This window comes from Cannabis sativa, chromosome 1, assembly GCF_029168945.1.
Source record: "Cannabis sativa cultivar Pink pepper isolate KNU-18-1 chromosome 1, ASM2916894v1, whole genome shotgun sequence".
Classification (NCBI taxonomy): domain Eukaryota; kingdom Viridiplantae; phylum Streptophyta; class Magnoliopsida; order Rosales; family Cannabaceae; genus Cannabis; species Cannabis sativa.
The window spans coordinates 44,230,119-44,242,487 of NC_083601.1; the positions used below are offsets into that span (position 1 = coordinate 44,230,119).

The following is a 12,369-nucleotide window of genomic DNA, read 5'->3' on the forward strand; positions in this document are numbered from 1 at the left end:
GTGTTAAATAGTTTTCCACTTCTTTGAAATATTCATTAGCATTTGTGGTGTTTGGCAAACCACCAAAAGATGTTCAGGAATTAAACGTTTCACAGCAATGAGACTAAGATGATTTGAATTTTTCCAATGTGCATGAAGAATTTTTTTTTGGGCAACAATTCTGATATTAGAATAAGATCAGCAGATTTTTTCTTCTCGAAGGCATAAGTCCAAATCTATTATGCCTAAATTAATTTTCACATCTCGTTTCCATGTCTTAAAGTTGGAAGCATTCAGAATTCAGATGAAAACGTTATTGTTGTTCGTAGAAAGGAGACCGAAAAATTCAAAAAAATAAAACTTGAATAAGCAATATGAGCGATGCATTAGAAAATATTGTAGAGTCAACTGGTCATTATAAACTCCCCTTTGGGGTGAGAATATAACACACACATGACCTACCTTCATGAAGTTAACAACAAAGAAAAAATACATATCATTTAAGAATTTTATTACCTTTGGGCAAATAAATTTCTTAAAAATATGTATTAATTCAAGCAAAAAATAATAATAAATTTATATATTTAAATTATTACCTTTGGGCAAATAATTAAAATATATACATTTAATATTAACTCACTTCATGGAATGTGAACTAATATATATAACTACTACCTTTGGGCAAGTAATTACACATATAGCCAACCAAAATAAATATTTTCTATAACATATGAAATTTGGTGATAAAATAATCATTAAAAATTTAATAATTTTCAACCAAATTTCTAAAAAGTTATATATAAATTGCTTGTAATATATATAATAAAAAAATAAAGTGTCCACCATAACACATTATTTTTACATCAAACAATCAAGTTTTAAAATTTTAGAACAACAAATAATGGAAAAATGTGAAATAAAGAATATTGGTGAAGATTACATAGTCAAGATAAATTAAACAAGAGATTGACTATGTCATATGGAACGAGAAGAAACTCAAAAAATTTCTATGATTGACAGATTTCGAAAAATCATCAAAAAATATTTTTAATAATTTTTTAACTACATAATTATCATTAAAATAATAATAATTATTAAACGGAGTCAAAAAATTAATTAAAAATCATAGAAAAATCAGAAATTAAATTTTAAGGACGTTGGAAAAAAAAAACGTCGAAAAACGACACTTGGCGGTGCCGCACGCGCCCCCACGCGCCGGCTGTGCGAGTGGGCGTTGCGGCTGGACTCCATCTTCTTCCTCCAGCCGGATCTCCAGGCGGGTCGCGCGACCCGGTTCGTGCGCAGTCGGGTCTGGACGAATTTCGGGCAAAAAACACGACGAAAACTTGCGATTTTCGATGGGTTTTGCTCGGGATGGGATTTCTAATTGATCTATTGTATTAATTTCGGGTATAAATGGCGATAAGGGTTTCGATCGGATTGTGTTCAATCCGAAAACTAAGAACAAAAAAAAAATGCCCGATTTTGATTTTTGTTGCAGCCGAATTCAAATTAATCGATGTAGAAACATTGTAAATTAGTTGGTAATGAGATTTGCACCATTAATTTTAGTATATAAACAATAGAATCAAAAAACCTAAATTTAATTTCATAAAGACAAAAAAAATAAATAAATAAAATATATATATATAAACCCTAAAACTTTAAACTTAAAATTCTCATAATATACATAATGATTTCATGCATATAATATATCAATTGAAAGAGAATTTAACGATGAATAAAACCTCTAAAGTTTTAAGATTTATAAACAAAAAATTTAACATAAAATAATAACAAAATTATACTAATTATAGGTTCTAAATCATATACAATAGGCAATCTGATACCACATGATAGAAAAATTAATAATTAACCCAAGATCTATTTGTATATAACATAGAACACAATAGTAATATATAATAATTAGGTATGTGTACCTGATTGATCCATAGCAATTATCTCTGTTTGATTCACAGCAGTTACTCCACTTTGATAGTGCAATACTATCAACTAAGTCTTCCTCCCTAGATCTCTAAATCAGAAGCAGTTTATTTATCTGATTATCAAAAGGTATACAATTGTGATGAGACAATATGTATTTATAGAGTTAGGGAGGGGACTTAGCTACAAAACCCTAGTTGGGTTGGGCCTGCTCATCAAAGGCTTCAGTCAACTAGAAAAGCCCACACTTCTGCTTCACCTAGACTTTACACACAGATGCTAAGCCCATTAACAATTGATCACCAACAACATGGGCTAACACAGCAAAGAACTATCCAATCAACCCAAGTTTTAATAAAACCAATAAAATTTAATGTAAGCCCAAATAAAAGTCTAACATCAAATAGATAAGAATTTGAAAGAAAAAGAATATAATAAAGGATAACATAGCAAGAAGCTAAAAGTTATGCAGAAATTACTCAAAATGACAGCTTGATCAAATTTATTAGATTTAAAACTGGAGATATTGCTAAACTCAAGGCTGCCAAGGAAGTGTTATCATGGTTGAAGCGCGATTTTTTCGGTGTTAGTATTATCGAATCTGATTGTCTAGTATTAGTACAAGTTGTTAGAAATTTGAATATTTTATCATTCAATTTTGGTGGTGTCGTTAAAGATTGTAAACAGTTTTTATCTTTTTTTAAGGATAGGGGTTTTTTCATTTATACTTCAAAACAGTTTTTTTTTTTATTATTATTATTATTTGTATTTTTACGAAATTCTACATAGAAACCCCTATTACAACTAGCGCTGCAACCACTTTAAAAACTCAAACCGTAAATTTGAAAAAAAAAAAAAAAAGTTAAAAAAATAATATATGAAGTAATTCTCTTTTTTTTTTTCCGTATTGTCTGTTAATCAGACTACTCATCTTATGGTTAGTGTATCTTGTTTATATGCTGATCGTATTTTTTTGAAAATATAATCTCTCTTTTGACATTGCTAATATTACTGAGGCCGAATTGGTCTGAAGTTTACAGTTAAAAGAAACAAACTGGAGATATTATTGTTATCATCTTTTGTCCTCCAATATGTTTTTTTTTTTTTTCCATTTTTTTCTTCTCATTTTTAATAAACACTTCAAAGTAAACTACTATGTTTTATTTACATATCGTTGTACAATTAAATATTTTTCTATGTTCCTAGACACTTAAAATTATTTAAGAGCGTAAAGTAAAATATTGGCACTTCGATGAGAACTATATAACATTTACTTTTTGCTGTGTATTACAAAACAGAACGCCAGTAATATTACAAAACAGAGTTGCTCTGTTTTAAACTACGGATGCTCTTAAATTGCTCTGTCAGTTCCAAATACATAAGCTCCTGCACAATAAAATTTTACTAACACCATTACAAATATGCAAATATAAAATCAATTGACCTTGGAATGGACATTAAGATATGAGTAAATATATGAATAAGAAGAGTATTTGCTTACCAAGAGTGGGCATTAAGATAGACATGACTGCAATTCCAACAATCTTAAGTGGCAAGCCAGTCTTGATCATGTCTACCATTTCGATATGGCCAGTTGAAAATCCAACGATGTTAGAAGGTGTACTGGTGGGAAGCAAGTAGGAGAACTGAGCCCCAATAGATCCCGGAATCATGAAAAGTAAAGGGTGAACATGCATGCTTTTGGCTATCTGAATAAGGATAGGTATAACAAGCGTGGTGGTGGCATTATTGGACATGAACTCAGTGATGAGACTACTTATGAGGCACACAGCCGGGGCAATGCCCCAGTAAGGAGCTTTCTCCAAAAAGTCCAAGGCTTTAGATAATATCTCGGCAAGGCCACTGGTCTTGACACCGTCCGCAATAGCAAAACCAGCTCCTAATAAGAGTATGATATTCCAAGGAAGCTTCTTGCATTTGTTCCAGTCCATTAACTTCTCACCTGGTTTCTTCTTGTTTGGTATTATGAATAACAACGTTGCCATCATTACCTATATTTGAGTTAAAACGGCACTTTTTGAGAGAATGTTGGCTACTAAATTAATTAAACGACATTAATTACTTGCTTTAAGAAAACTATAAACTCACGCTGACAGTTCCATCCCCAGCTCGACCGTTGAAGAGTGCACCCCAACCGGGAATGTCGTCTGTTAATCTTCTTGTCATCCATAAAACTACTAACATCTGCACAAACTCAACTCAATGTATTAGAAAGCTAAACCACACATACTCATATATTTACTATGTATTAACATTTGAGCTAACGAAAAGATTTAAATGACTTAAAAACGCACCGAGAATACAGCTAACACCACCTTCTCAGCAAAGGACATCGGACCTGTAACAAACAAAATTTAACTGAATGTCACAAACAGACAAACTGCCTTACGTAATTTAATGAATTTTCTTCCCCTTCTTATTTACATAATATTACATATTATATAACATAACATTTTTTCCAATATTTTGACCCAATAATAATATTAGTAAATATCTTTTGTGCTTATCCAGATAATATATATTTATCAAATTGAAAAGTGAAAAAAAGGGGGTACCACGCTAATTTGCCAAACATGGAAACAGAATATGGTTACAAGTAACAAGTAACAAATTGTAAAAACCTACAAACATAGTGATCACTTTTCTAATAGTTTTCAGTGTTACTTATACTTACCCAACAATTGGAGCTCTCTCTTCAAATGGTCTCTGTCCAAATAAGCAGAAAGGGCCTGGCTGGAACCTCTCCGGATGTACAAACAGCAAAGTATGACCCACAAGGCAAAGAATATTACCAGAGCTAAAGGAAAGGCAAAGAAGGACCACGTGTTGAAACTAATGGGATTTTGTTCAGGGAAATAGCTCCTCCACATCCCAACCAATATAAGATTGACACCTGTACCGGTGAGGGTGCTAATTCCTCCAATAGCAGCAGAGTATATGACTCCCAGAACCACAGCTCGGCAGAATTTGTTGACTAAGGGAGATTGTGCGGAGCCCGTCGGGAAGCGCTGGAGGATGCCCGTGGCCACGGGCATCATCAGCAGGGCAGCTGCCACGTTGTGCATCCACATGCTAACGAATGCTGTCGTGCCACATATGCCCAGCAACAATAGTGGTGGGTTTACCGGGTCACCACAAAAAATCAGTGTTGTCTGTCCATCTCAACCGGGTCACCACGTAGCATGTTTGAATAATTCACAATAAGTTTTTGTACTATAAAAATAAATGACTTATAATAATGCTAAGGAGCGACAGTGACACCATATATTATTGATACCGAACAAAAATAACTAAAACTAAAACTGAAAACGTATTTTAAAAGAAAGACTAGGTAACTTGTCGTCTTTTAACATATATTATACCCCTGTTTGTTCATTTGTCAAAATCTTGATACTTTAGATTTGGATCAGGGGAAAAAAATATAATGATCGATAAAAGTAAAAAGGTGAATGAGTTTTGGTTACGTACGTTGAGTGCTAATCTTCTGTGAATGTTATAATGCTCAACTGCAAGAGCTAATATGAAACTGCCGAGAACAAGGGCGATAACATCATCCATGTAAGAGTGTGCCACGTCATCAGAGGAGCAGATTCCAAATAGAGGGAAAAGGAAGAGTGGCGCCATTGAGGTGATTGGCATGGGAACAGCCTCGGTCATCCACCAAACGAAGATCCACGCCAGCACAGCCAGCATGTTTCGGCTACTAGTGGGGCCATCTAGCTTCACGCATAGACATATCACCGCGCACAATAAAGGCCCCAAAAGGATGAACACGTTTTTGGGTGTTAGAATGGATTGGAGACTGAATTGGAAGCTTTCAGCTGGGCGTTGGATCGGATGGTCAGTAATCACTGGCAGAAGTGGGTTTTTGGGGTCATCATGATCAACGGTGACTGGAGTACTTGCCATTTTTTACTTCAAGTGAGGAGAAAGAAAGAAATAAAAAAAAAAAACTGTATGTGCTGTTTTGTTTATTTTTTCATTTTGTGTAGTGTTGTAGGAGAGCCATTAAAGGGTAATGGGGAAAATGGAGGTTGTAGAGACCGGTACGCTTTTTATTCTCGAATTTGGAAAAGGAAAACTAGTGGACAATTTTCAATTTTTTTTATTTACATTGGCATTATTATTTTATTTTTATTTTTTTGGATCCTATCCACTATATGTTATTTGGTGGTCTAAGTCGAAGAAAATAAGAAAGGGAAAAGGAAAATAAGAAATGAGGGAGAGAGAGAGAGAGAGAGAAAAAGAAAAAGAAAACAGTCTAATGAATAAGATGATTAAGTTAGTTGTAAAATAGTATAAAGTTGATATATATAATAAGTGGTTTTACTAATCCAATCGCATGGGCCCAATAGCTTACGAGAGAAATCCACATGTCTAGCGTCTATGGATAACAGATAGACTCAGTTGAACAGTGGATGATGCTAGGCCATACAAACTGAATAATAATAATTATTACATAATTAATAATATTGTAATTAATCATGAACACTAAAATATATATATGAGAATAATGGCCTTGGATAACTATGTGGCTTGAGGAGAATGGACATGGTGACTGGTGAATACGAAATCTTATTGGTGATATGAGGTTATAGAGAAGGATAACGAAGCTGAGTCAGACTCTTAAGATCTATGAATATACAATTGAAATTATTATATTTTGTACAAGTGGCATTGCTCAACTCCTCCGTTTAATTATAGATTCTTCTTTTTTTAATGAATTATTGTATGGGTGATAACGACTATATAGCCTATAGGCTTACTTACATACATGTGATGTGAGCTACATAACTAAATAATGTTTAAGAAGGATGGCCTATATCGTAAATCTTATCTCTACTTTCCATTTAAAGGAATAAATTTCTCATGTATCATTATTAAGAGAGAAATGATAAGGGAGGGACACTGCTAAGTACCATGTGACATATAAAAATATTTAATTACTCACAAAGTACTATATTAGTAGTGTCATGTGAGACACCTTAAAGTGCCTAATATCACTTATTAATAAGTTTATTACACAACATCATATTAAGTGCACACACTCGCCATAACGAATGGATTAGTGTTTTTTTATCTCTCTAGCTATTTTATTTTTCAGGTGGAACATTTGTTTGACATCTGATAATCTACATGGACTTATAAAATCAAAGGAAACTTTTTAGTTTGTAGGCAAAAAATTGAATAATCTTATATTCTATCATAATTTATCCTTTTTAATATAAACCTAGTACTTTGTTCAAATATTTTAACAATAATATTCAAAGATCTAAATCCACAATCCTCCTAAATCATATATATATATAATGTAATTTCTACAAATAAATAATATTATTCCCACATAATATAACTGATTAGCTTAAAAAGACCAAGTTCGCCTTACTTTTGCAATAATCCAACCTAGACAAATCTTCCAAGATTTATGGTCGTACTATTGTAACGTAATATTATATACCAGAGATTCGTTCCCTCTTTTACAAAAGTTAACAAAAAAAAAACTATAGACTTGAGTTGTTGTAGAGTACTCAGAAGACCGGGTGGGGCCCAATCCAAACTCATCAACCTATGAGCTGGTTCATGAGGCCATACCCCATCTGATTAGTGATGACTCATAATCAAACGAGAGTGACTGGGTTCCATTTTCAAAAACTAAAATCAGACAGGAATGATTTGGGGACGGTGGGTACTAATGTGAAATTATTGAATTTGGTTGGCACCAAACAATTAATATACGTAAGAGCATATGAGTTATGTGTCTTTACTGAATTTATATGGTATGTATGGTATGGGCTTTTGAAATAGGCTAGTACTTAACGAGGTTAGAACTTAAGTTATGACCAGCTGACAAATGTTTTATAGTGTATCCATGTGCGTTGTGCCAATAATATAACATGAAATAGTTTATTAATGTATTTCCGTTTTTATGAAATAAAAGTGGTCACAAAAGTACAAGTTCAAAATAAACTTCATTTTCGTGATAGAAGTTGAAAATCGATCAACTTGATGATGAGCCTTTTGTGGAAAGGAGCCACATTTGGACGAGAAGGCATATGCCTCTTCATTTTTGTTTTATTATTAATAATTAATATAAATAATTTAGATCAAATGTTATATATCCTTCACAAATTTGAAGTTTACAATTATGCTCTAAATTTGGATACATTTATTAGTATTTTTATAAAAATTCTGAACATAATATACATCATTTAAATTTTGCTTTAAAGACCTCATAATAAATTATATCACTAGTGGGGCTAATGCTTTATATTTCTCAAATCATATATATTATTGTGTGTTTCGAAACCACCATATAATTATAATTGAGTATAATTAAGTAATTTCTATGTTAAGCCACTAAGGCAAAACAAATTTAGTGGTGAGGGAGGAATGGGAAAAGGGAGAGGTCATGGTCGAAACCAAGACCTTTAAACTACAAACTATTAATTGATTGTAAAGAAATGCTAAAGGGCACTAGTGGTGCCTAGCTAACACCCTCCTACATGTCAATATCGCTATTGGTCCAACTAAGTATCGGGTCCCATATAATTTAATATAATAGTTTTTATGGAGTATCGCTAGCTAATCGCAACGCAACATGTCGAGAAGATGCTAGGCACCATTGGTGCCTAATAGCAATGCTCATGGTAAAAATACCATTACGCACCTCTAAATATATTGTCTTGAGATTAGTTAGAGATATTCTCCTTAAAATTTATTATATTAAACTATATGAAAAAGCAAACCAAACATAATTTTGGAAATAAAAAACAAATTTGTTTAATTTATGGGCTACTATTAATTTATTGGCATCACTCCTAATGAGATATAAGAAACATCAACCAGCAAAGCAAATATGAAAACAATAAAATAGCTAACCAAGCAAGTGCAACCACTAGCGAGTCGTTTCGACTTGAAATAACAGAAAATTAATCACATGCGCCATATTCGACAATCCATATATACACCGTTTTTTAGTTATATAGTATAGCTCGAGGGAAATAAAAATGAAGGAAGCTTCTTCCATTGTAGACACGGACTCTATCCGAGCTTTAAGTTTACACCAATAATCAAGCCAAATTACAAACAAGTTTCGTGATGTATACTTCTTCTTCTTCTTCGTATATAATATATGCATATCATGTGGATTTATCCATTTTGACTGTATTTCCTATACAATTATTTATAAAATTAGTTTTCATGAAGACATTGGCTATTTCTATTTTGAGAGAACAGATAACATCAAAAGCTTTTGGTCAAGGACAAATATTGTACAATTACAATACAATATAATAACTAAGGATTGGTATGGAGGAGGAAAGACATAATTGACAAGTAAAACAAATAAAATAAACTCTTGAGTCATGACTCATATATATGAATGATGAAACTTAGGCGGCTGGCCTGGATTGACAAAAATTTATTTCGTTAAACTAACAATCGGGTATTATTATAATTTTCCAAGTGTTTGTTCTATTTTGACTCTATTCTAATCTATACAAATAAAAAGCTTCAATCAATTTCAACTAGCTATTATCAAATTAGTTACATTTATTCATAAATAATCAATTAATAATATTGGTATAGGCATTCGCACGAAAATTCAATTGATGAGCATCATACGAAAGCTGAATATTTGATATGCCATGTGGCTCATGTCGTTTAAGGAGCTGCCTTGTCGTTTAGAAGCAAAGGTCTCGTACGTAGAGAGGATTAGGAATTTTATATAAATTATTATTTTTGGTATAATTTTTACACATTTATAGATTTATTTTATATTTTTAGGGTGTTCATTAAAATAACACTAAACAAAATAAGAAAGCTACATGCAAATAAAAGTAAAACAACAACCAAATAAAAAAAAAAAAAATAATATACAAATAACAAAAAATTAACCACAAAATAATAAGAGTGCAACATTAAAATACATCAAAACATTGTATTTTATTTGTATTTTATGTAAATAAAATTTTAGAAACGGTTAAAATATTAAAATTCCGTATAACTGTTATTGTTTTTTTTTTAAAAAAGAATAATCCCTATATATCTTTATATAACCGTTAACAAATAAACCCAATAATTAAACCAAAAAAATTAAACAATCTTTTTTTAAATAAAAAAAAATCAAAAAATTAAACAATCTTTTTTTAAATTAAAAATAAATCATCTTAGCCACATATCTCTCTAACAAACCATATAAAATAATACATTTTTTTTTTCTAGAAACATAAAGTGACTAATTTCATTAACAATCATCAATATAAAATTTAAACTCTATATTAAAAATATCTTTTTTTTTTCTAAATCCATAAAGCTACAGACTAATTTCATTAATATAAATATTCAAGTATGAATACACCAGAACAATTCAAAATCAAAACCAATAAATATTCAAGTATTTCAATAAATTCATAAACAAATAAATCAGAACAATTCAAAATCTCAAATCAAGAAAATTAAAAGTTTAGATTTATAATCTTTACAAATATGAAAAACTTAAATAGATTTATCTACTATTGTTGTTGTCGTTGCTCAGTTACTGGATTCTTAAACAAAAACCACTAAAACTTATATAAAACTAATATTTACGTGACTCGCCACGTAACTCTCATCTAGTATATATATGTACACGGATTACTTGCCATCCAAATTGGAAGCAATATGGGTCATTTCTATGGATGTCTTAGCATGTCCCGGTTGGCATGTCAAGCCTGGGCCAAGCTCCCATATTTGGACCCCAAAAAATTACAAGTTATTGATCTTTTAAAAATACCATATATTTGGGCCTAATAATTTAATTTTTTCCTAAAGTTAAAAAACTGACAGGATCAGCCCCAAGTCTTAGTGAGCTCTGCAGTAAATCTACAGCGCCAATGTAATTTTAATTTCATTAATGGTGAAGACAATATCATATCCATACATAACATGGGAGATGGTTGGCTAAGAGTGCCAGAGTTTCTAACCATGCAGATATGTTCTAGCCTCACTTGTAGTTCCATAAATTTATATGTATACATCTTTATTATTTGATTAATGAAAGTCTCATTTTAGCTCTTAATTTGTTTGGAATTTGAATTTTTGGAAGAAAAGTAAATATATTAAAAAATGAAAACTTTCTTTTAATTAGATTAAGATGAGAGTATAGAAAATATAATAAAATAAGAGAGCAAGATCGAGAAAAGATTATCAAGCATAGTTATTTCATCGAAATACGCAAACGACAACACAATTATACGTATTTCGACATAATGATCAATTACAATTAACGGTTAAACAAAGATGAGGGAAAACAGAAGTTCAAAAAAAAAAAAAAATGAGGGAAAACAGTAGAGGTTTTAAAGGATGGGGAGAGGTGGGACATGAATATAGTAAAAATATGGGGTAAGTTGAAAAATGCCTCTTTTATTAATCAATTAATTAAATTTACTTCTAATTTTATATTTATTTGAAACATACCTCTTTTTATATGTATTGTACCCAAATACCCTGACATAAGAGAGTCACATGGAGAATATCTTGAAGTGATAGGGGCAAAATTGGTACAATGTTTAAAAAAAGAGGTAAAAATGATAGACTTTAAAAAAGAGGATAAAAATAAAAGAGAATAATATAAAAAGAGTATCGAGTGTAATTTCCTCTTAAAATATAGGAGTTAAAGGTATGGCTAGCTATCAATTAAAAAGGTTGTTAATCTACTCCATAAATTGTAGTGATATTTGTAAAAAAAAAAAAATTAACTCAAAAAGAAGGAAAAGGGAAAAATTGGGGTGAGTGTTGCGAAAATTATTAATTACTACGCAAGTGCACGCAATCAAGTAGTATACTCACGCAAGTGAGGTCGAACCACAGGGAATTGGATTAATTACTACTAAACTATACTTATAATTCTATTTGGCAAATCAAAAGTATTTATGATTAAAAAAGGAAGAAAGAAATTCAAGAAACTTAAAGAAACAAGTGAATATTAATCAAGATGAGAGAATAGGGTGACGAATCCTGTTGTTAAGTTACCAATGTTAATGTCTAATTGCTATCCTTCTCTTGAAGTGAATGACAGATTATAAATTAACCTAGCTCTTTTCAGATCTTCTAGGTTCTAAATCTCATGCTCTCTAATTAATCTCTAAAATTAAATTAACATGAAATCAGCATTAAGCAATAATCTAAATGTCACAAAGGCTATGTAAATACTTTCGTTTCACATCAAAACCTAGACTATCCAATTTTAGCATTCTCAATTCTCACTTTTCAGATTTCGAATTGAGATCATAAAACATGTAAAAGGTGATCAATCTTGCACATGAAAATTAAACACAAATATGAATAGTGTTCACAATCAAGATGGAGGAATGGCAATTATTCATTAACTAGGAAAAACTTAAACAACATTCATCATTCTCCCTAAATAGGAGTTTAGTTCAAAAC

General features: G+C 31.2%; 1 protein-coding gene and 1 long non-coding RNA gene across 3 annotated transcripts in view; both read right to left on the reverse strand.

Moving 5' to 3' along the window:
* LOC133038665 (uncharacterized) overlaps positions 1 to 2,682 on the reverse strand; it is a 9,358-nt gene extending 6,676 nt beyond the window's left edge. The window contains exon 1 of the long non-coding RNA XR_009688158.1: positions 2,322 to 2,682. This is a non-coding gene — a long non-coding RNA (uncharacterized LOC133038665). The remainder of the gene's footprint in view (positions 1 to 2,321) is intronic.
* Positions 2,683 to 3,171: 489 nt separating this feature from the next.
* On the reverse strand, positions 3,172 to 6,659 carry LOC115707347 (tonoplast dicarboxylate transporter). Of its 2 annotated transcripts, XM_030635277.2 has the most exons (6): positions 5,413 to 6,659; positions 4,619 to 5,096; positions 4,239 to 4,282; positions 4,033 to 4,128; positions 3,425 to 3,935; positions 3,172 to 3,309 (listed from the first exon to the last, which is right to left on the reverse strand). In XM_030635277.2, exons 1-6 carry the CDS (start codon positions 5,851 to 5,853, stop codon positions 3,275 to 3,277), a joined length of 1,605 nt encoding a protein of 534 aa, XP_030491137.1. In that variant the 5' UTR covers positions 5,854 to 6,659; the 3' UTR covers positions 3,172 to 3,274. The 2 variants fall into 2 exon arrangements, with proteins under 2 accessions (XP_030491137.1, XP_060972722.1); XM_061116739.1 differs by having other exon boundaries at positions 3,172 to 3,935.
* Positions 6,660 to 12,369: the final 5,710 nt, after the last annotated feature.